Here is a 25,994-nt window from a genome sequence, read left to right on the forward strand (position 1 = left end):
CCTCAAAAGTTGAAGAAAATAGTTTTTGTTTTAAACCTTGGTTCCTGTGCTATCTAACCCTTCCAAAAGACAAAACCCAATTTATTACAAAGCCTAGTTTTCTTTCTGATAAAGTTAATGGAAAAGTGATATTGGATTTTTGTACTTTGTACAATTAAAAACACATGACACCTTCAGATTCAAACGTCCTACATGTTTTTAAATTCATTCCATTTTCCAAATTTGGTTTCCAGTGGACAACCAAAAGTAAACCTAGTGGTATCGACCAGTTTTGCAATATAAACCCACTTGAGGGCAGGTAATAACATTCAAAGTTATTAAAAATGTGTTAGAGTGTTGTAACTTTAAATTTCAAATGAAATAATGTTATAAACTACAAAATCACTAAGCTGTAAGCTAGCAGCTACTACCAACAAGCAAATTCTATGGCCAGTTAAAGGTTTAATGATTAATGATAGCATCAATATTTAAATGTCAAGACTTTTTCTTCTGGGGCAAACATTCTTAAAACTAGAAGTCACACAACATCAGTGTGTAAATACGTGCATCCTTTTTAGAAATGTGTGAGGTCACTGGTCACATGAAACATACAAGGAAGCTTTTCTCCACTGAACTGAAAGACTGATTGCACCCAAACTGCACCAGACATGAATATACAAGTTTGGCTGGATGACTTGTGTGGATGAAACATGCATCAGGCAAGCTTAGTTCTATGTAGATAAAACTCAGATACATATATAATGTACGCATGAAATTAGAATTAAGTGGCTTAATATACTCAACAAAATTATCAGTTTTGTTGTACCTAATTTCTTATCCAGTATTAGATTCTGTAAATTACTGTAAAATAAGGGAAAAAACAATAAATACCAAAAGAAATAGGAGAAAAAACATATACTGTCTTAGTGAGATAAATTATTTGAAAAAAAAAGTTTTTGAAAATGCTAATAATTTGACAAATCCAACATTAATGTTAATGGAACCATATAGACTATACAGTAGGCGCTATAAGGGTTAGTTCCTCTATCATTTATACAGTATGAAATACAGTAGGAGCCTCCTTAGAGACGCTGGAGAAGGTAATAAATATACAATGTACCATAAATGTCATAAAAAATAAAGCACTACTTGAGAAAACAGCATTAAACAGCCCTCGAGCATTTATTCATTCAGCTGGATCTCATAATAACCACTAAACTGAGAACTCTTGGTTGGCTGTTTTCATTTTCTTTCTCTTGGTATGTGCTGCAATAATTCAACAGAATCGATTTTTAAGATATATAACACACACACACACAAATATATTGGAATAAAAAGATGTGCTCTGCTTTAAAGACACTACCCGGTGCCTTAAGTATACCTAAACCATTCCTGGCCGCTTCCCTGCGTTTTGGCGTCTTTAGTGCCACCAGTTAAATCAATCACAGCAGCTTTACAAGCCTTATCTCCAAAGTTGCTTATGCCATAAATGTTCGAGGATGGATGCTCATGGAGGCAGAGGCGGTGTCCAAGGTACTGCATTCAGCCCCTCCCCGGTAGACATCACGGAGAGACACGTGATATGCTCTGTCTGTGGCTCCTGACAGTCGCTGGATAAGCTCAACAGGGAAACCAGATTGCACCTTCTCTTCCACAAAGATAACTGGATTTTCGATCCGCGCTTGCCGCCTACTCCATTTCTCTTTAGTTGTGTTTTGTGTATTTTTTAAATCGGGAAACAAACTTGGAGGACGAAATATTTAAGGTATTTTTTTTTTATTACTAAGCCAGTAAGGTTTTTAGAGGAGTTAGAGTGAAAGTGGACCCGTCTCTCTCCCTCTCTCTTTCTCTCTCTGGTTGATGCTGTGATTCACTTGAAAGCAGATCTTGATGTGAAGGTTTCGCCAGAGAGGATTTGAGATATACAGGCTCTGTAACAGACCGAACATACGGATGGGATGGTCGTGGTTTGCAGGATTTTGGTGCTTTGCATGAAATCGCAATTTTGTTTTTCCTCTCTCTCTCTTGTGCCAACTATTTAGGGTCCCGTAGAAGTAAAGGTGCGCACGCAAAGGTAATAATAACGTCTCATTTCGTTTTGTCAGGGGATTTTTGTAGTTGTGAGCTGGAAATTTGCCGCAGATACGGGGCTTAAAATAACACTCTAATTATAGTGCGCCCTTTCACAGCTGTCATCCAGGGTAAGATGTTAAGGTATGGGGCAAATTATTGATGAGGTGATGGCGAAAATAGGACTGCTGTCCCGTTTTGACAAATCGTGTTAAACGCTGAATCCCGGTGAGGATTATTCCATATCTTAGTCAGAGAATGATGATCATGTAAATGTCTCATCACATTTGCTGTTTATGGAAATGCTTCTGTCTGTGTAAAGTGCGGTGCCTAAGTAAAGCCGATCTACAGTCCAGGCAGCGGTTACATTTCTCTTCTTTGAAATGCAAACTAACATTGCGGAGATTTTGAATGTGGTTGCTGTAATTTTATTTTATTTTATTTTTATTTTTTAATTTCTGAATTTCAACGCGTTCGGTTTTTTTGGAGGAAAGCCAGACTCCGTCTCATAGTCCGCGGGAAAAATAGTGACGAGGCAAATATTAGGGCTATGGGGAGCACATTTTTTGGGGTCTGACTGAGACCCAGTGGCAGCCCGACTGGTTCGTCTTACACAAACCAACCACTGTGAATCAAATGACGCACTTTTTCCTCATGTTAGGTCCTCAGTAGAGGGCAGGCCAGTGATTAGGATACTGTATACCTAGCGGAAGGATGCTGATAATGGCCATTCACGTTTGCAGAAGTTGGTATCAGCGTAAGCAAAAGTAATGTTCCGAACAAAAATAAGAGTTGTAAAGGCAGTCGTTTCCCTTTTCTTTTTCTTATTTATTTATATATTTATTACTCTGGTGTGACTGAGATTGTCAGCAGGAATTGCTTTTGGATGTGCAACTGTCTGAGTCGCCTACGATTAATGATGCAAGCTACAGGGAACCAAAATCCGAATCTGCACATCGTTTGTTTTTTTTGTTTTTTTTCCCCTCATGTTGCATGAATATATGCACGCTCTGTTCCTCTTAATCTTCGAAGGGCTGCATGTGTTTCCTAAACAGTACTCAACACCACTGAGATGAAGTAATGCGTGGATTCAATGATACTGACTGCCCACTGCTGCTGCATGCTTCCTGGAAAGCCCCCGCTGATATTAATCTAATGAAACGGCTCCTGTTTGTTGTAACAAAGGCATCTCTGGATATAAGTGCCTGATTGGTTCTTCTGCCTTGGCCATAGTATTAACTCTGACTTTTTATTAAGGCTTGGGCCAGAGTGGATTTGGAAATGGATATGGTGAAAATGTTGATACTGTATTGAATTTGCTTTTCTTTTACAGAGAGCTTTGGGACCGAGGACTGCCTTGACAGACAGACTGCTTCTTTTGCTGAGCTTATCGCCAGCGTGGCTCCATATGGCATTTTTTCTCATTGCTACAGAGGATGCAGGGTGAAAAGCCCCAAGCAAGGCTTCTAGTTACCCGCCAAAGAATGCTGGCATGAACATGAAGATTAAAGCTGCCATTTCAACTCAAGTGAAACCGTGTACTCTCTAACTGGCACCAGAAGGGACTGTTCCATAATTACATAAATTAGACCAAGTGTGCCCAATGGATATTTGAATCCTTGTCACTTTGCTCTAAATAGCCATGGCAGAGAGGACCTTTAAACAGTTCAAACTATTTTGGCGTGAACAGTGAGCGGTTTGGCCAGTGGCCTGGACAGTGTGAGGTAATGGTATTTGCTCTAGGAAATAAGTGTTGGCCAAGCCTATTCCTATGCAAATATATTATTGCATTTAATCGTTTGTCTTAAAATGCATCAGTTCAAACTTGTTTATCCATGTAGACAGTCAGTTATATGCGAGTCTACTCTCTCACAGTCAGCTCAACATATATTCTGCTTAAGCAAAGGTTATTGTAAGTAAATTCAGCCCTGTAAGTCCCTGTCCACCTACACAGAATTTGTGATCGCACAATGGTTTTACAAAAGCCACATGGTGCCCATATCATATGGGTTGGGCTTCTCATTTGCTGCTTTGTAGAAATAGGCACTTGCCTAGAATTCACAGGTGCTGAGGGACAGTGGGCTAGATTTCCAGTGTGGAACGCATGTTGCGAAAGTGAAATGAGCTTCAATATGAAAACGAAGAGTTCCCACGGGCTGCTCGTTTACTTCGACGATGAGGGATTTTGTGACTTTTTAGAACTTCTCATACTGAATGGTAAGCTCAGCCTTCGCTTCTCGATCTTCTGTGCCGAGCCTGCAACCGTCATATCTGACACGGCAGTCAATGACAGCCAATGGCACGCAGTCACAATAAGGAGAAACTTTAAGAACACAACCCTAATGGTGGACAATGAGATAAAGTGGGTCGAGGTGAAGTCAAAAAGACGGGATATGACTGTTTTCAGCCATTTGTTTGTTGGTGGAATACCACCGGAATTACGATCTGTGGCGTTGCGACTGACATCAGCTGCAGTCAAGGATCAGCTGCCTTTCAGTGGATGGATAACAGACATAAAGGTCAACAACACGGAGGCTGTAATGATCAACAGTGAAGGAGTTTTGAAGGACCTCTGCGGTACAGCCAACATGTGCTTAAATGGAGGAGTCTGCAGTTTAATTAACAATGAACCAACTTGTGACTGCTCTCAGACGGGCTTTCAAGGAAAGGACTGCAGTGAAGGTAAGACAACTGGATTAAGTTTAGATCATACAGTTGGTACAACATGTTCTCTGCAGCCTTTTCAGACATCATGGACTGAATTTACAAATTCAAGTACCCTATTATAATTACCATCAGTCCTAAAGTAATGCATTCCCTTCCTCTACGTGGCTAAAGCCATATGTTTGTGTTAGGCTTACAATGTGTCCCATTGATCTGTAATACAGGTGTTTGTAATGAGTGAATCTCCTGCAAGGCCTCATTAGCAAAACATGCAGGTATTCTCCATCCCCTAAGGTGTCTTCCATTCTTATCAAACACGTCCATAGGGATTGGTTGACCTATGAAACATCATCTCCAATGGCTTACCTCAAATACAATAGAAGGAGTAATCGTCTCAAAGTCAGACGGAGTAAACATGTATGATGTCATCGACTTCAGACAATACAAAAAAGCATCCGATAGATTGGCATAGTTTGCAACAGAAGACACCCAAAGTATTTACTGGGTGAGAATTATCTGTCTTTATCATTTTCTAGAAACAAAAATGTACAAAACAAAATGTATCCGTAGCATGATTTAGCCAGAATTTCCCTCAAAGCTGTGGGCCTAAATGATTTCATAATTCTAACAGAAAAAGTCAGCAGTGTAATGCAGGAGAATAAAACAGCTAGAGCCCCACTCAATCAATACACAAAGAGAACACAGGGTTCTTTGAGGTAGCAAGAATGTATCACTCTGTCGTGGCCCAATATTGTGATCATGATATCAAGATCCCTTTTGGTTCTCATTCTCAGTATTGCTTGTATTGAAAATGTATCAGTATTCAGGGTATTCAATGCAGAGCTTCCCACAGGTTGGCAGCTCACTGCTGTGGTGGGGAGGAGCGGGTTTGTTGCTCAGGCCGAGTGTTGATGATGGGGGAGGGGTGTGATTGTTTATATGTTCTTCTTTTTTTAATATAATTTATTTTTCAAGTTTATTCAAATACAGATGGACTTAAAGGCTAATTTTTAGATGTACTGTAGTCTAACGTTAGCCATATCTAATTTACATTTCATTTCATAAACTTAAATATCTTTATTCAAGCACATAAATCTTTTATTAACAATAAGCTCATTAGGGCATGGTTGGATAACATACTGCTGCAGCATAAGATATTCCCATCTGATTGCCATTAGTTATTGAGGCAAATATGAAACACAACTAATTAAAATGTCCTCTACATACTGTGTAAGCTATTTTTTATTTTCTGTTCTATTCAGGCTTTGTTTTCAAGGGGGAACATAGGCTCTTTTACCAACCTCATGGACTGACACAATGAATGATTGTTGCTGTAGTTCACTAACAGGATTTCAGTGTTGGGCAGCATTAAGTCTTTGTGTATTTAAACTACTCCACATCAGTGAGAAATAGCAGGCTGTATTGCCACACTGCATCCAAGCACTCTCAATAAATCTAGATCGAAAATTAACTGTGGCAGTAAATATACTTGGACATATCACGTAAATGACATTATAGTTCTCTTTCTTGTTCTGTTGTGAGAGTGCAGACTCTCTGCATTCTATAATCACATGTTTACTGTGATGTTGCCCTTATTTATTGCACTAACTCGCTGTGTAAGATGCTGGATATGACTGTAAATTTACATTTCAATGTAATCAATTATTACCTGCTTGAGATAAGTTGACTATTAGTCGTCTAAAAATATAAGACAAAGCAAACTAGCTTTATAAACTGTGCCTATTCATGATCCTACCTGTCACCCAGTAATACTGGAACAGGATTTTAACAGACAAAAGGTTTGCTAAAGAGAGATGTTAAATACATAAGCTGTGAAATAATTTTAGAACAATTATAAACACATATCATTAAATATGTTTAAACAAAATACTGGGTTCAGTTAATAAATAGGAAACATACAAATAACTAGAATGGCAGTCAGTTGAGCACACACCTCCTCCAAGGCCAAACAATCCTACACATGTCTGTCTAGCTCTTATGATAGAAAAATGAAAGGGGAAATGTTTAGTAGTAGTTTGGTAACATAAATGATGTATTTGTCATAAAACATAGTAAGTAAGTAAAAATTCTCTGTGTAATGCAGATTTGGCATTTTCTTCCACCAGATCCGATCTGCACCAAACTGTACAGACTCCTTTACATACAGATACATATATTATTTCCTGAAAAACACAATGTTGAGTAAAGTGATAAAAATTCCTTGATCAAGCCCTTTAACCACATTTGCACCAATATTTCATGGGTTTTTCCCTGGTCCAAGCCCCATTACTCCACCAATGTGGTGCAAATCGGTTCAGTGCCTTTTGCATAATCCTGTTGACAAATAAACAAACAAACAAAGCAACAAACAGACATGGGTGAAAACATAACCTCCTTGGCGGAGGTAATTAAACCCCTTTGATACTATAATGGCATAAACACATTAGATTAGGAAGCTGTCCACTTATCAAGTTAATTTAAATATTCCAGTGTTCAGGGTTGTGTTTATGGGTGGTTCTAAATTAAATAATGCCTTGAAAATGATGATTGGTGCTTTCATACTGTATATACATTTCTTTCTGTGTGTTTCCTTAGGAAAATCTTCACACCAGGGTGGGTACTTAATAGTTTTACAGCAATGAAATAACTAATTGGTTATATTACTATGGCATTCAGATGAATTATGTTAAAGATATTGTTGCATGAGGGATGAGCACTTAGAGGTCCATGTAGTGAATCTACCATGGCGATAGTGAAGAGATGTGTAATAGTCTTGAAAATAAGGTATAATCAGTTCCCATAGAGCATATTCACATATAAGGGACTCATGGACTAGCTTTATGTGGACACAGTCCTAAACCTGTTCTCGTAAATAAATCTCAGGATACTCGCAAATTCACAAATAAAGTAAGCATGTACTTATCTTTACAAAAACCCAACTATAAAGACAAAAAACTTAGATTTGAAACCCTGAATATTACAGTGTTCATCCTAATTTTAGCTGCGCTGCAGTGACAGTGACAAAGCAGTCTCTTTTTCCAGATTTAGGAGGTGTCCTGAATTGAGAGCTCATTTTGCAAGTTTCAAGATGGTGGGAAGAAAAACAACCTCAACCTGAACATCTAGATTCACCATTTTACATCTGCTCACTTTTTTTTTATATGGATATGTATTTATATCTTGCCTGAATTACTATGTAAAGCCATGGAAAACTATAGGTTATTAAATGCAAATCATTAGATCCACTAGATTACACAACAGGAGCCTCAAAGACAAACAAGGAATCTGTCAGTAGAGCTGTCTTCTGCTGTCATCCCAGCCAGCCACAAAGCACAGTGTGGGACGGAAACCCCTCTCACAGTCATGCTCCTGCTCTGTTTGATGGAATTACGCAAAACATACAAGAAGGAGTATTGAGAGGCAGTGTGCTATGCTATATACAAAGTTGTTTCGGAAAACATGTTAGTAAATTGTTGCCTAATTTTCAGCAGACACGGAGTGACATTAACATTAAAACAGCTAATGTTTCTGGCCTCCCAACCAAAATAAGTCCAATATCCACTCTGGTTTGGTCTCCACCAACTCCTTAGGGGACTTATAGCTTTTTAGCTGCTAAATTCGTCACACTGTTCACCAGATAGTCACTAACTTTGTCCACCATTTGATGCTGGGTGTATAGTGGTTTCATCACGTTTTCACAGGAAATAGCTTCCTGCTGCTGTTGGAATTGTTGGGGATGAAAGCTGAGACTGAACAAAAACATGAAAACTGCAGGCTGTAAAACCAAAACCAATGAACTGAAAGACGCTAAAGTCCCAGAGAGCTGAGGGGGCTGCAGATTCAGGTGTTAACTGTCTGTGGGTTTGTCCTATGAGTGGGCCCTCTCACATTACACTGTCATTTGATCCATTCTTAATAGAAAAAAAAATATATATTGATTTGTGCAGCTTTAAATCTAGCTACATGTAGCCAGATAGGACTAGAAATGCACAAAAGATGTGTAAAACACGAAGGGCTCTTGAAAATGCCAAAATATTCTTTAAAACATAAAGAATGGAGAGTGATCAGTTCAAATGCAAAAATGGGAATGTTTGGCCTTGCTGTATCACATCCTTCTGTTTGTGTCAAGAGAGCAAAGAGCAAACCTGCTTTCCTTGCCTCTAAGTGTAACTAGCTGAGTTGACAATGAGATTTCTTGACACCTTCCATTTGTTTGAGATTAACCACTATTAGACGGTTGGTCCATGCTGAACTCTTTACATCAACTATATTTTATGTTTCTGTCAGTCGGGTCTTTATCAACACTGTATTTGACACTGACCATATAAAATGTAGTAATACTACCTGCAGTGAAGAAAGTCTGGTAGCTCTTTATAGCTCATTTTAGCATGGCACTAACATTGCAAGACATAGAGATTCAATTCCCAAGGGAGCCATTCGTGCTGAAATTGTATGAACTCATGGTACTTTAAGTCACTTTGGATGAAAGCATCCACCAAATTGTACCTTTGCCAACTAATTCAGTATTGCAGCAAGTACATGGATTTTTTTCTCCCACCCCATAATGTGGTATTGCTGCTCGCTTTTTCACAACTCTGAGCTGAATGGAGGAGGCAAGCAACAAAAACAACTACTGCAAATGTCTGTGCATGAATTTTTATCAGACAACAATTTAAAATAGTCATTAAAGCCAGTGTTGTAGCCCGGAGTATTCTCAAATAAATGGTCTTATCACAGTCAGAATCAGAATATTCAGCAGTGAAAAAAAAATATTATAAAAACTGTAGAGGCATAGTAACACGTTTACCTAATGCCCATACACTGATTCAACGGTAAAGTACATTGAGGTTTAGAATGTACCTTTCCATTAAATAATTTAAAAGCTGTTGTGTTACTTTGATCAGATGAAAGGATTACAGGATTTGCCACCAGACCTGTCAACTCGGCCCTGTCCAACCACAAGCTTGCACACTGCATGATCTCACACACACACACACACACACACACACACACACATAAATCCCTTTGATCGGTTAAAACAATTATTTAAATGCACTGTTCTATGGTCAGTAAGTTCCCAGAATCTGTCCTCTTGTTTCTCATTAGAGAAATAACATAGACGCATTGCATAGCTCCATATTTTATCCTGATAAAATGGAATGATGTTGTTTATTTCATTGTACATTAGCCAAACATAAATCAGTCCAGGTAAAATAAAAAAATAAAAAAAAAAAAAGTAGGGCAGACCACAACTAAGACTGTACAGCATGTTATTTTTCATTTTGTGCATTATGTAATTCAGAGGATAACTCACACTGACTGCATACAGTAAATAACTGTGATTGCACTGCACTTTAATTTTATGATTTTAGCTGAGAGCGTAGCTTCTAGGTCCTTGTAAAGATATAGTTAGAAATCCCTGAAACCAGCATCACTCATTGTAGGACAGGCAGTCAGATAACCTAAACCTCTTGATTAAGCTGCTAGTGCATGATGACATGGTACCAAGAATGACTGTCAGTGAAATTATGTCACACCTATTTTCACATTTGAATCATTATCATCAGCTAGCTTGCTTATGTGAAAATTTTAATTAACTTAGCAGAACAACAACAGATTTGTGCCTGCTACATTAGGGGAGGAATAGTGCAACACAAGTTTTTCATATTCAGGAACCTTTCCTGAATCTTTTCCCACAGCTAGTAGTTTGACCCTTATCTTCCAGTGTCACTAATTTGTGTTCAACTTCTGAAAAATAGCTCAAGGTGACTAGTGTTTACCTAGTGAATTTTAGAAGTACCTGTTATGCAAAAACATGCAGTTTTCTGATGTATCTATTTGTATCTGCCATTGGTTCTTTTTGTGTTTGTCATTACACTGCTTCCTTGACTGGGCCTGCTTTAGACGAATTGATTTTTAATCAGTGGCAATGAGACTGCCTAGTAAAAATGTTCTGCCAGCAGAATTTGAAACGTGATGGCTTTGGCAACCCCTTGATTACATTAGAGGTGGTGTTTTGCAGTATCTGTCACAACCATGACTCGCTACCTGTTCTAACACCACTTGGTATATGGAGGAGGAATAAGAGGCGTGAAATGTCATAATGCAAATTGAATACTGGTAATGGGCTGAGAGGTTTTTTTTCACAGTAGTGTACACCCTATATTTTCATTAGTCAGATAGTTATCTCTTAGAATACTAGCTGGACCAGCGTCTTGTCTGGTGAATCTTAACTATATGGCTAGACCAGACTAGTGAAGATTTTTTGTGTTAAAAAGTGCTAACAAGTAATTCTTGTGGCTGTTACTGCAGTCCTAATATACATTTTGCTCATTTTGCAACTTTGCTAATCCAGATTCAGCTGGTGGAGCAGTCTTTCTTCCATGTCACAGCAGCAGTTAGTAATTTTTGGTCACTTGGGGGCAGTACAACAAGCTGCAAACACAACATTGATATGTTATTAGAAACTGTTAATGCAAATATAGCAAACAGTAGCATATTTACTCATCCAGCAAACACGGAGCATACATTAGCATTCACCTGAAGCTGTGTCTCTGACAAATATCAGTCCAAGTCCTGTTAACTCCCCAAAGATGACTGTAGTAGGAAATACACTGATCAGCCACAACATTAAAATCGGTAGCTGGTTTAACTTAAAACAGGCAGCGTAGAATTAAAGGATATGTAAAGGGACTATAATAAATATAAATAATAGTGAAGAGGGTAAACAGCCTAGGTTGAAGAATGTATGGCTGTGTAATTATGTGTTCAGACAGACATTATGATAGGACAGTTCCCTACTTGGTTCTGTTGGTCTGAAGGCCAGTTTATACTTCTGCTTAGAATTAATGGCTTGGGTATGGCGTAACCATGTTCCCTACACCGTAGCCTGACGTAATGTAACAACACATTGAAACGATGCATACCCCAACAACTGCGATTGATCCACTTTGTAGCATGTCTTTGTGGTCAGAAAAATAGTAAATTTGCCCTTCTTCCGTCTCAAAGGGTTCCATGGTTGTTTGACGTTTGGGTCCTTTGGCGTCTGTTCTCTTTTGTGCTGCAGTAATTGCAGTTAAAGTTGTTCGACATTTGTTAGCTCCAGCTCCAACATGATCTGTCACCATTGTTTTAAGTACACAAAGAAGTGGCATGGAAACCCCACTGCCAACTTGCGTTTTGGTGGTGTAATGACGCAGGCCAATTGCGTTACCTCTGCATCGATCCAACGCAAAAGTAAAGTTGGATTCCCTTTTCTTTTAATCCCATCTTTAAGAATCCAGTACTCTGCTTTTCTGTATAAAGTTGCATGTAGATTGAAGGAGCAGTTCTAGAGGTTAAACAATGGTCATAGCAGGTGCTAGAGAGGCCACTTGTTAATCTGGTCCCATCTCCTTCATCCTCCAAGAGGGCTTTGATTGCCATTAAATGTAAACACTAGTCATTGTTTGGTATCTGGTCAGGGAAATAGTTCTTTGTGTTTAAAGGAGGGGTGGACTTTTTTGGGGGGTAGCCAGGAAGTCATCGCACCTCAGGAATGTCTGAATCAGTTGTTCTTCTCAGAAATATCCTACAATGTGGATGGCTGCATGTGAATGGCATACACAATTTTTGATCACGTGGTTTTAAGTACTCAGTGGCTTTCCTCACATTTACATAGACGAAATAAACTGCTTTGAGTCGTGCTGTAGAGGAAGATAAATTCTTAATTTGAACGAGCGTTCCCTTTCAGGCATGTCTGTCATTGTATGAGCACAAACCATGTGACCTTACTGTATCTCTGTAAGTGTCACTCTGTCTCGAAGCCTCCTGCAGCTTCATTCAGACAAAAGCAGATTAACAGTATACTGCTGTCTCTGAGTCCAAAGACAGATAGCCTATTGGGATCAAAAGATTAGAGGGATTTTCCCGGAGGATTTTTGCCTTGTTTAAATACAACTGCTCCCGACTGTCAAAGGGTGTTTGTGAAATTCTTTGACACCAAACTCCTCCTTTAACGGGATTCGTCCCACAGCCCAAATAAACACATCCGAACATCAATGGCGCGCACACACACACATACACTCGTCTTAAACTGGGCTATACAGTATGTTTTTTATGGGGGCATGCTAAGATGATATACGGAGCTTACAGTATATCATAAGATGCATAATTCATTGATTGAATGCCGTTATCTCTCAACCACTGCCATGAATTTGTCGTGTATACATGGATCTGGTGAAATTATGGCATTAAAATAATTTCTCTTCATTGTTTGTTTTCGTTTTTGCTTTTCTGTGCTATCGGAATGGTTTGATCTCTTCTAAACTGACACAGAACAAAGCTGTTTAGAGGCAAGAAAAAAAAATTGCTTCTTTAAATTCCAGCCTGTAGATGATATTTTCACTTTGAACATAACTTGCCTTTGATGCTGCTGGTTGGGTGTCATCCTTCATGAAAGTTGTCTGAAATACTAAAAACAAGTCAAAAGTGCACTGCCATAATTTGAAAGCTGTCGTGCTAATGATAGAGCGAAGACAAATCAGTTTTCAGGAACAGTTTTTGTGACTTTGAAGCCCTTTGTGACTGTAACAGTACAAATAAACCTTACTTGACTACAGTGTAGTGTAGGGTATGTGTCACATTTTGAGAGGTTTTCTACCTAAAGTAGAAGTATGAGACTTCTCCCTCTTGCAACATCCATATCTCTGCCCTTACTATAGATTGTGATGTTATAAGATGATTAAAACACTTGTTGCATATTTTTCTATCACAAATCATTGGTTGTTTTTTCACCAGACCTTTTTTTTTTTACAGTTCTGTCTTGTTTGTCATTTATAATGGAAAAGGATGTAGTTTAATGTTAACAGAGCTTAGCTGTATTTAACGCTCAGTGTGCTTTATTAATACTTTTTTTTTCTTACTTGAGCTGAAGAGCCGCTCTTCAGATAGGGATTTGTCACACGTCAGCAGTGGGAGCCACAACTACAGTTTCCTTAAGCAACTGCTGAGCATATTTAGCAAGAGAAGGTGCTTGGTGAACATTGTGTATATTGCTCAAACATGAAGCTGTGAGATCTTTAATACAAGTAACAAATAAGCTGAGCCCATACTTACAAACTTGCAGTTTACATTGATTTCCTAATTCCTCTGCAAGTTCGAATACTCAAGTGTTTAACAGACTCTGCATCGCAAAAAAGATTTACTCCACATCTGTAATACTATCGCAGATATCGTCAATCCTGGGATTAAGGTTATTAGAACTACTGTATAAGCTGGTCTGATTATCCTGTTGGATCATTCTAACCCACAAGATGTAAAAGAATGGAGAGGTCTTCAGCACATCTGCTCCCACAATCCTCTCTGTTTGGTCTGTCTCTTTGGAAATATCTGGATTAGAATACACTGTCCACACACCATCTGTCTCGAGAACCTCAGAGTAGCTGCATAATAAGATTAATTAAATCACTAACACTAAGACTGTTTGAGTATATTTAATTAGTAAAATTAAAACATCTATTTTTAAGCATATTTTTAAAATATAAAGTGTCTGTGTGACCACCATTGTCCCAAAAAAACAAAATTGTTTGACATTTTGGGAAATACGTTCATTCAGTTTTTGGCGGAGAGTTTGATGAGAAAATGATTACCTCTCCCTAAACAGCTAGCCTGGCTCTGTCTCAAGGTAACACATTCTGTCTAACAACACCTGTAAAGCTCAGAAATTAGTGAATACAAAATTTGTAAAAACACCAACTACTATACCATACTGATAGGTGGGGTTCGTTAGCCTTAAGACAGAGCCAGGATCTCTATTTGCCCCTGTATCAGTTGGCTGTAGCCTTAGAGACAGACGGTGGTTTCAATCTTCTCCCCCAGAAAGCAAATAAGAATATTTAACAAAATGTTAAACTGTTGCTTTAATAAGTCTGCGAACAGGATTCAGACAGACCAAAAACATCTACAGTCTCCACATCCCAAAAACTGCCAAGAAGTAGATAATACTAACTTAGCAGGAACTTAGGTAGAACTCTGCTATCGACTCTGTCCCATTTTGAGGAATCCAGTGTCAGTGGGCTGATCTCACTAAAAAGTGATAGGAAAACATGTAGTGTACATGTGTTGAGCTTAGAAATTGTGCAGTGTAGCTACAGGTGTGGGAGCTATCAATTTCCATGAGAGTGGCTGGTCACTCAACCCGTTTCCTCTCTCTCCTCTCTTTCTGTTGCTTGAGGAGGATAATGACGGAGATGGTGAGCTGTGTAATGCCACTAACACTCCGTTGCTAGATAGATGCATTAGGTTTGGGCTGTGCTACTAAGAGATGAGCCCTCACTTATATTCATTACTCTTGATTTGGTGCAAATTGTAATTTAACAACAAATCGATCCTCTGGTAGCTCTGACCTTTGCTGTGAGGCTTTTACATTTTCCCTTAAAGCGCCTCTGCGACAAGGGATTTTAGAGCAGCCTTCCGGCTCGTATTTTTCAATTCTGCAACTGTCTAATGGGCTGGCAATGGATTCACTGCCTTTTGTTCTTCTTTGTTATTGCATGTATGATGGTGACATTAGCACCCACTGATTAATAACACTGCAGGAAAAGGAAAAGTTAAACAAGAGCTCTTATTTTATCCAATACATTTTAAAGAGATTTTAGGTAGAGTGAGCTGTATGTGTTTTTGTCAGAGGAAACAATGTGGACAATGCGCTTTTGTATTGCACAAATAATTTTAAAAGGGTGCCTCACTAATTTTATGAAGTGCAAACTTGTCCCATTAACAGCAGTGTAGTTCTGGACTATGAGCGTGTTTTGTGCAGTTTACAGACGTCACATTGCATAATGTTACTTCAACATTTGCAGTCCTCTCACTGTCATTTGCAGCTGTCAACCTGCAAAGTCCTCTGCAGCATCTTAAAAGGCATATTCACATGGAATTTTCACCAAGGCAATGCTCTGGGTTTCAGATTTTCCACAATGAAACTTAGTGGTAGCTGACCCACTTCTTCAAAGCAATGCTGGCATGATAAACTGCTTCAGTTTGAGGCTATTTAAAATGGAAGTGAACTGCTTTCATTAGGAAGTGTCAGTTGTTTTCATTTAATTACACCAGTAATATGTTTTATATATTATACAGCATGCCCCTATTTAAGTGATTCTCTCATGTCGTAACTGACCAGTCTACCAAAGAGGCATAATATTGTGAGAAACAAAACATGAAGCTAGAGTTCCCTGATTAATGACTGCATGAAAAGGCCCATTACGGGTGCAGAACATGAAAACACATACTTTTTTTTTTGTGTCAAACTTCTTTTTTAAAAGTTTAAGATAAAGTCGAACTTTCAGATTTTCATTTTTTTAAATACACAACTTTCGAAGAGAGAATGGGGCCATTTGTTCAAGAGCTGCAACATTACACACACAATTAGGTTTTCTTAGAACATGCTGCAAAAATCATTTTTACTGAAAGTAATTAATGTGAGGCAGCTACGATTACATGTAGTATTTCAGTGAAGAATTTAGGGGGAAAAAAACAAGATATAGATGCTGTCTTTGTGTGAGTACAGGCTGAATGGAGGGTGGTTGTTGGATTATTTGTGATGGCATGCAGTTGAATCTTTATTTAATCTACATCATCTGAAAGGACAACGCTTCAAGATTCTGAGACAAAAAGCAATAGGAAAAGAAATTGGGCTGGAACAAATATGTCTATCACGTTTGCCTCCGTAAATTTTGTTCAGTGTCATTTGCATTAATTTTGACCTCAAACAGTTTCCGTTCAGAGGAGAATTGAATCGGTTCAAGGGCAGTAACCATTTCATTTTGAGGTATATCACCTTTAAGCTCCTTCACATGAAGGGAGTGCTTGTAATAAACATGCCATGAATTTGGAATGAATACTGTAAATCCAGCTGAAACAAGGCAATAACAGAGACGGAAAAAAACGGCACTGCAGATATGGTGACTTTAAGAGTAGATGACAAAAGGTTGATTTAGGGAGGTAGGATGTTCTAAAATTGTCAAATGGCAGAGAAAAATGAATTATATCCATATCTGGATGTTGTGTCTAGTGAATGTGACACATGTTCCTTTATATGAAACGTAGCATCACCCACAACCCTCCCTGCTCTCGCCATGTCTCCTCAGCCAGCTTCATTCAGACACACTGCAGGACAGACATGGATGTCTTAATGACACTTTGTCGAGCTGGCTGACTGTCGCCAGTGCAGTGTATAATAGTGGATTGAGCGCGGCTAGTTTGGCTCTCTACTGACTATCACTTCGGATCAGTTGTCACAGCTCTGAGCTCACAGTCAGAGGGTCAAGGTTATACTGAGGTGTCAGAATCATATCTGCAGGAGGCAAATCCAACAGAAAAGAAAATCGATTTAAAGATACCATCCTTGATTTTCTTTTTTTTTCTTTCTTTCTTTTTTGTCACACAGCAGATGTTTCATTCAGTTAGGCATTAACATGAATAGTAATGTAATTATTTTCCATGAGCCATACACCATGTGCATGATCAACAGCACAAGACCATCAGAGATGCAGATCGTCTGATAGACAGTTGAGTGCATTTTGGTGTAGTGTTACCAGCACAATAGCACTGGGATCACTTTGTCAAGGGGATTAAATGGATTTTCGTCTCTGGATTAGGATGTAACCAGCTGGGTACATTTGTGAAAGAAAGTATGTGTGTGTGCGTGCGTATATGTGTGTATGTGTGTGATAGGGGGCTTGTTTTAATGGTCTCTGTCAGGTGATACTGCTGTTAGAGGAAAGCTTCTTTTCTTCAGAACACTACCAAATGAAACCTCATCTGTTGAGGCCAGTAAAGATTGCTGAAGTTTGATTCAAAAGAATTACTAGACACAATTAGGTTAAATTTTTGTAGAATAATTCTTCATCCAATCAAATTCTCTGAACTCCCTCTGTATATTGCATTTTCCTATGTATCACAATTAGAAACTTGCTGTTCGTAATTATGTCTTTTTCTCCCCTGCTGGGGTGTAAATTGTGAGTAAATCTCTCTTAGTGTGAAGATCAAGTGCTGAGATCAGATTTAATACCATGATACTGTATGCTGCATGCCTCTCAATCTGTATTTAAGTAATAGGATAAATTAATCATTGCACCTCTAAACCTGATTTTAATTTGGATTTGATCACCAATAATTAGAGGAAGGGAATCACTAAAGTACAGTGTTAATTGCACAATAACTTTGTACACAATCTATAGCAAACCATCAAAAGTGTTCTCTTTTAAAGGCCACCTGCTGAAGTCAAATGCAGCAGGAGAAATTATTAGTTATAGTGTTAAAATGGCAAAGTCAACATCAGTCTTTGGGGTCTTGACGTCAGCAAATGGTCTTGATTCTTTTACTTTTCTCTTCTCATGTGGTCACTTTGCAACTGCCAGCTTCATGCCTGCTTTTGTCAGAATGCTTTTTCAGCAGCAAGCTTCTCATCATCAAGCTAACGTTTTGTGAACAAAGTGCACTTTTTAGTTTCTGTCACAATAGAATCTCATTTATTGTGGTCTTCTCACTATTAGAAATGAGGAAATACAATCCACTTAATACATAAAAACTGCACAAAAAATAATTTCTATTTTAAATCAGAGCTTGGATAAATGTGGCACTATTTCAATTGATAGTACTCCACGTTAACAATTCATAAAATGTATGTAAAACAAATTTTGCTTAAGATTGAACTAAATTGTTCATATGACATTAACTGGAGCAGTGAACTGTTTAATTGTCCTGTGATTTGTTCACAAAATGATGATTTGGATTGGTGTTTGTGCATGGTGTCTGATTTGGAAGGGGAACCTGTGGTGATGGTAAGTTTTGGGTCAAAAAATCGCTTGAATCTGGGCAAGAAACCATTTTAAAGAGGTAGGAGTTTATTTTGAAGTGGAAATTGGGATTTCTGGCTGCATGGTTACAGTAACTGGATTGACAGGACCATTTTTTTTGTTGTATAAATATAGATTAGACATTGCATGCTTGATTCCAGTTCATGATTGTCTTGTTGAGAAAATAATAATAATGTAATGTCATCAAATTCAGTTTTCCTTTTTATACCTTTTTTTTGTATTTCTGCTATTATGATTTCAAACTATTTGAATATAATTTGTCTCTTGACAAATCATAAGCACTTAATAATTAATAGAACTGTTGACTGACCATTTTTTTTGTTCTTTTTATAGGCAGTCTGTGGGCTCTTACACACACATTTCATTGATTTTGCATGTTTCCAGTCACATCATTTTGTCAAACCAATTTATTTTCCCACGGTAGCATGATTACCTCACCTGTTTGCCATTACTTTACCAACTTCACTGGTCTCCTTTATTAGAGTAACAGATGATTTTACATGGCAGTTCTCTCACCTCCACAAACCTCACTTTGATTGCCAAAATTAATGTTAGGGCTATTTCATTTGGTAGGCAATCTCCTTTTGCATTTCCAGTATGTCCTCACTGGTCATTTCTTTCAGTACTATGACCAAATCACCTGAATGGAGTTCTAGTAACACGAGACCCCGCTGCCTGTTCTGAAACCTTAGAGGCATTGCTTTACCACAGCCAACTCTATTTATTTAGGTTATTTTCTCTCGCAGTGCATTTCATGACATGTGGTGTACAGCAGCTTTTCTTTTAAGGAAAATAATATTAATCATAATAGAACTGCACACAGATTCCTTTGAGTCTGCTGAACTGAATACCACAGTTTCAGTCAATCATGTTTTAAAAAAAAGTCCAATAAATAAGCCTAACACAACAGGATGAACCGGCCTCAAGCCTCAAGATGTGCTGTTCATCCCCTCACCCTTTCATGCCTCATGATCAATACTGGTTTGTAAAACATTTAATGGTGATGCCAGTTTTTTTTTTTTTTTTTTTTTTTTTTTTTTTATCTGCTCCCAACACAGACTTGTTTGAAAGAATTTAATTCTTCAAGGTTAGCCTATATCAAACATTTAGAAAAGCTCATTCAATCATAGCCCTGTCCTGTATTCCAGGTCAGTGTGTAACCAAAAAGGGGGACATCAAAATAAAAGCTTATGCGTAAATCAGCCTTTCTTCTGCAGCGGTTACAATAGTTCACTTGCATGTGATGTTTAACGCCTTGCATGGTTACGACATGCAATGGCCAGTACTAGTCTGCATGCTGCTTAATGAATGTCTTCCTCTCTTTCTCTTTGCCTGTCCGTGCTTCCAGAAGACAGCTTTACTGAAGGTGGGTATATTACTGTGATTGTTGGATTCCATTCTTGCTGTAATATCTGTATGCCTACACATTGTCATGGCTGAAGCTCCTCAAATAAATTTAAGCCAATGTTTTATACTCGATGATGGTATTGATATTACTGGAGTGGTAAGTCTGATTAATCAGGTTTTTATTGTTGCTTTTTTTTTTTTCTTCAAGACTGGGCATGTAGTTAATTTTCCAAAAATGCTATAACTGTCACAGCCAAGCAGTTAAGCTTTTTTTTTAAATGACTAATTAATGGTTTCTCTGGTATTTACAAAGGTATCTATGTCATGTTCACATATAATGTGTGAAGACAATTCACAGCTCACTGTGATAATTTTTTTGGTGTTGATTTTCATGTAGTTTCGAAGGGTAAGGTTGGAATTAGTGTTTTCACTGTTGCTGCTCAGCAGTACTTGGTGTAGCCTCAGAGTACTTCTGAATGACCGATCAAGTAGCCTCAGAGCACTGCTGGTTTTCTAAGCTACCAACTAGAAATGCTTTTATCTCAGGTGTAAATTAAGTGCTTAGAACAGCAGGGGTTTGGACTCTGAGAGCAACATTGATACAGACCCGGACCAGTCATAGTTACTGTAAAACAGAACAATATAGAGTGATTCCTTCAATCAGTATTAATAAAATGATTTCAAATGTCAAACTGATTATTTCAACAAGTGCCCAATGTTTAATTTAAATACACTAAATCTTTAGTTTTACTTGCTGCACTGCCTTTTTCCTTGTTGTGTATTCATGGTAACTGCAATCATAAGCTCTTGTTATGTGAAATGCTAGGTTCCTAAATCAGTTTTGAAATTTTTATCTGGTTGAATATGGGAAATGTCTTGACGGTAAGTATATTGTTCTGAAAAGTGACAAAGAACATTCACTTTCCTTGTTTTAGAATACCATTGAAATAGGCTAATGCCAATGTACACTGTATAGCAGAAAGATAAGCTTCCCAACAGAAAGCACTGGAATTAACTAGTGTGCAGCTAACTAGCAGGCAGACTCAGTGAGAGCAAAGAAGCAGCTTTCAGGTGCACCTGAAATAGTTTGAATTAAATTGCAACTTTAGTTTAGCTTTAAATATGCCACCTGAATCCACCAGCCAAAAAAGCAGTTAGTGCTGGGCCTAGAGCCTGGTGTTCATGGTTAATTGGTTAACTGTGTCAGTCAAATGATTGTAATACAATTATACTGCTGACCTGAGCAACTTGCTGCTCAAAATGGCACAGTGACAAGACCACGTCCAATCATCTCCATTTTTTTGCTATTTGACTCAAATGTTACATGGACATCTGACTGTTGTTGTTGAAGGTCAAGGTAAACCAGTCTTCTGCTATATTTGTGTATAGGTGTTGCACTGTCGGTGAAATGTAGGATGTTCTCATCTTAGAGAAAAACAGGTCAACCTGAATTTAGATTTCTGAATGATGTCTAGTAAGTGGCTGATGATGCATTGCAACCGGCTTTGGTTGACTGAATGCTCATCATGCTAACCCTGTCTGTGCATCCCCCCTCTACTTCTCTCCGTCCCACTCTTCCCTTTCCCCAACACTCCTCAAGTAACACAGACATCTGCTCTGAAAGAGATGCCTGCGTGTCAGTGTCACACAGCTTCCCATGATCCCTTGTTCTCTGCTGACTGTGCTCTTGTTTTCCTTTAAGGTCTGGCACACCTGATGATGGGCGACCAAGGTATGAGCTCTGTTCCTTTATCCCGCCATCCCTCCATTGTCCCTCCTGCTCCCATTGTGCTCGGAAATGTGTGTGTCTCTAACTCATGTGCGATGCTCAGGCTTGAAGCTTAAGATATGGGCTGTCATTTCACTTATTTTGAATGACCTACTTGATTTCCATTCTCCCAGTGACTTCTTTTTTTTCTGTTATGACCCCTTTTTCAAGCTCATTTGGCTTTCTACTCCCCACTCTACTGGGAATAGCCATGTCATTTCTCCCCATATTTCCTTTGTTTCGTTTTAATTATTCACATCTACTGTACATTCTCATGTTTTATGATGATGTGTTCCAAGTGAAGGGACATTTGCATTAACATTATTAGGACACAATGCATGGTGGTGGAAAATAGCTTACTGAATTTTTAAGATAATCCTAATCTGTCCTCGCTGCTGTAACGCATGTTTGCGAGCGTCTGCACAGACAGTCTGTCTGTTCTATCTTTATCTTACCATTTCTGTGGCCACTGCATATCCTTATCATGCCTCAGAGCAAGGATGTGAAGTATTGTTCTTCTCTTTCCACTTTCCATTGTTAGTCCCCTTTGCTGTCACGCATTCCCTCTCTTATATTTACTCATATATGCAGCCATCAAGCCTCTTTCTCCTCTCCTCTGTCCTTTTCCAACTTGACCATGACACTTATTGGTGTCTCCTCTCCTTTTGTTCTCCCTTTTTGTCTGGAATCTGCTTTCTTCATGGAACATTTCATCAAATCTCATAGGTAAAAGTAAAGGTACTACCCTTTTAATTCTCTAAATTCATTAAACTATGACAGCAGTGTTTGTGGCATTATATACTCATGCTAAGTGAAGTATATAAAGTCATTGGCATTTTAAAAATTGCTTTCTCAACTATTAGTGAAAGCTTTTCAAGGTAGGTGCCGCTTTCGCTTCGCATTCACCCGTTTAAGCTGTGCCACCTGTTTATTTTCTGCTTGGTGCATGGGAATCATAAATGAGACTCATATGGGCATATGAAAACAATAGTTGCTGTCCTAGTTCCAGTACACCACCACCACTACCACCCAGGGGTAACTACAAACTTTCTGTTCAAATAATGGGTTTTCGGGTGAGGCTTGATCATAGTGTTGTGGGCCTCCCATCCTGGCTGTGATCCTCACCTCTTCTCCCTGTGGGGTAAGTGGACTTCTGATCTTTCCCGTTTGACTCTCCTCCTCAGGGCAGAAAGGGGAGGCTTGGCTTCTAAGGTCCCTACTGAGCATTCCAGGTAAAACTTTGATTCTTTCAAGTTGGTTACCGAAGCAAAGCCAAATTTTAGCAAGACATCATTAGCTCACTGATGTGTGGGCATCTTGAATGTCACTGTGTGCGCTTTACTAAATGGAAAATGACATATTTGAAAAGCAGTGATTAACACTATGACATTCAAGTGTTTCACTTGCATTCTGAAATAACTTTTTCCTTGATTTTGCACTTATTGTTGCTTTGATATTTACTATGTTATTAGCTCTGGTTTCACAAATTCTTATAAGCAAGCTAGAAGTTAAGTTAGATTTCTTTTTATTTACACCAAACCAAAATATTGTGTTTTATTAAATGCTATCTCTTATCATATACTTGTGAAGCATCATCTGAACAGGTAAGTCTTCAAACTTTGCCCTGTGGATGTACAATGTGAGGTTTTACTTTATACTGTGTGAACAGGAATCATAGCTACTGTAATGCCAGATGATCTGCTGCACACACACTCCCACACTCACACATAAACACACTCACACAAAACCATTCCCCATTTTAATATGCTGAGATTGATTTTTCCATCTCCTAAGGTAAGTGTCATGTCCATTTTCACACTTATACTGTACATTCACGGAATGTAATTCCTCTTTGAATTTTTAATTTAAATTAGAAAATCAATGCTGTCAGTGGTTCCAGAACTATATGTTTGTGAAGCCCTTGAGTTTTGCAAAATCCTTGGACTAATATGCTAGCTGTCATTGACCTAGTAATGTATAAAAAATATTTTGGGATTTGGGATTTTTCACCACAACTGCTTGCAGGGTACATCGTGTGTACATGCTCAAAACTACAATCAGTCCATTACTACTTGTTTACTGTCCTTTATAGTAACTAGTAGTTTTACACAAATTAATCAGGTGGTGGATTTTGAAACACCTTTTAGACCACTGACACACACTCGGTACTGACTGGTGTTTTTAGTGTACATTATAAGGCTTCATCTGATGCTAGCAGGCTTTTACTACACTAAACCAAACACCCGGCTTGGATGTGGCAGAAGGAAAACCACGGGGAGAGATTGAGAGAATGCTGATGAGGCACAAATCTGACATACGTAGCACACTGCTTCCAATTTGGGCCATGGTTAGTTGTCCCTTGTGCCTTACAGTGTGAAACCTAGTCAGTTTGGTTATGTACTGTGTGGTCACAAGCACATATTCCCCACTTGAGTGTTAAATCTGGAGGTGAGGACAGTGCCTGTTTTTATTGTCTGCTTTAAGCTTGTGAGAATATTGTGTATTATGTTAGGCCCCCTGAGGACCTCCTGTGTCACGTTAACCACTTGTATGGTTTATCCTCTTGTTTCATGGCTGTTCCTTTGAGGATGGGCTAGTTTATGTGAGCTGCTTTCAGCTTGTGTACTGACACTGGATTCGTAAAACCTTGTCCCATCCAGCTCTAGAAAGCAGGGCATACTGTAGGATAAATCGTAATACCGCTGGCACACAAATCAGGGTATTTAATTGCTGTCATCACAATAAACTGCCATGTGCAGCTTAAGAGGAACGGCAGGCTGTGCAGGCAGGCTTACAGGTACAACCGGGCTATTTCTAAATTAGTCTACTTTCTAATGTAATTGCTTTCACTTTCTAAAGATGGAAATTGTCCTTTTTCATTCTACCATGCACATTTCCTGGGATTTCTGCGAAGTGGGCAAGAGGATCCCTTTGCTGGTTTGTTTGCACATGATGTGCAAAAATATTTTACATGAGGAAATTACATGACAAATTTACATGGTGTTTAAAATGCACTAGATGCACCAGGGCCTTTTAACAGGGAGTCACACACTCAAAGACAACACAAGCTGACATATACCTTCAAACAGTAACCTAGGACTCGTCCAGCAATCGGCTTCACAAGCCAGAGGTTCTGCTTTGTTAGAAGTTTGCTGGTTTAAAACTGTCTTGTAGTTTTATGCAAGATTTGTGTGAGCTGAAGCAGAACTTGAACGTCGAATTATCAGACGTTTCCATTTCATGGCCATTGTAGGAGTTAATAGGGTGTGGATATTAGTCATGTTCTCACACACAGTGGTTTGTGGGTTTAAACAGATAAAAAAAATCACACAGTTGACATAAGTAGAACAAAGATGTGTATGTGTTAGTGATAAATTTACACATCATTGTATGATTTATGAATGAAATCCAAGCCATAATAATAATAATAGAAGATTATTTCTCCAAAGTTTTAAGGACCCCAACACTCAGACACTTAAAAACATATTAGCAATGCTGTTACTATATATGTATTTTGGAATATTTTACGTATAGTAATTTGCAACCTCTCATTCCGCTATCCAGCCTCTTGTAGTGAAATCTGTTGAAGCTCTGCTCAGAGTGACATTATTGTCTTGTCTCACTTGTTTGTAAGGATTAGACTTCCCATTATCAAGCACAGCTTGAAAATTTCTTAAGTCAATTGCTCCCAGAGAAGAGGAGAAGCTGTGCTGCAATGATTTGTCTCACATTTTTACTTGTGAGTCTGCGAGTTTTAGTGACTTCAATGTCATCTTCAGCCATCAAATGAAAGCAGCCAAAGAAAACAGAAAAGTAAGTGTTGTAATGCTTGTGTGGTGATAAAATGCCAGTGTACCATGCAGTGATCTCCTGGCTTTTTGCATCTGACAGCACACTGGGCCACAGCTGAGGTTGTACCAGAGTCATTTTGATTGTCTGGTGTGTTTTGGCCTTTGTATAAGTGACCTCACACGGGCTATAGTATGTATGAGCGAAAGGCAGCAGAGCAGAGTGTCGAAGCAGCAGGTGGAGAAAATGTGTCAGAGTGGTGCACGCTGGCTCCACGTGGGCTCGCGTAAGGGTTGGGTGGTCTCACAGCTTTTACATTTCCTTCTTTCCTTTACAGGTAGTTTGACAGGTTTGTGACAGCAGAAATTTGCTGGTTGTCAGAATACGACAACATACTTTTACATGTAACTGTACAGGTACATGTCAGTCGGAAATAGCGATTATTGTGACAAGCAATGGAAACGTTTGTCACAGTATTCTTATAGCAGGCATTCGTAGTGTCATTTCGAGCTTCAAGGATT

At 38.6% G+C, this 25,994-nt stretch overlaps 1 protein-coding gene across 3 annotated transcripts in view; it reads left to right on the forward strand.

The window, feature by feature from the left end:
* The first annotated feature begins 4,019 nt into the window (after positions 1 to 4,019).
* The window catches only part of LOC121189347 (neurexin-1a), a 233,719-nt gene continuing 211,744 nt past the window's right edge, over positions 4,020 to 25,994 (forward strand). For 2 of the 3 annotated variants that reach the window (XM_041049375.1, XM_041049376.1), the window contains exons 1-5: positions 4,020 to 4,731; positions 19,918 to 19,935; positions 21,619 to 21,648; positions 22,411 to 22,422; positions 22,869 to 22,916. In XM_041049375.1, the coding sequence (XP_040905309.1) occupies positions 4,020 to 4,731; positions 19,918 to 19,935; positions 21,619 to 21,648; positions 22,411 to 22,422; positions 22,869 to 22,916 (820 nt within the window). The remainder of the gene's footprint in view (positions 4,732 to 19,917; positions 19,936 to 21,618; positions 21,649 to 22,410; positions 22,423 to 22,868; positions 22,917 to 25,994) is intronic. The other variant, XM_041049374.1, reaches the window with a different exon arrangement.

The sequence above is a fragment of the Toxotes jaculatrix genome, chromosome 11 (genome assembly GCF_017976425.1).
Source record: "Toxotes jaculatrix isolate fToxJac2 chromosome 11, fToxJac2.pri, whole genome shotgun sequence".
NCBI classification, from domain to species: domain Eukaryota; kingdom Metazoa; phylum Chordata; class Actinopteri; family Toxotidae; genus Toxotes; species Toxotes jaculatrix.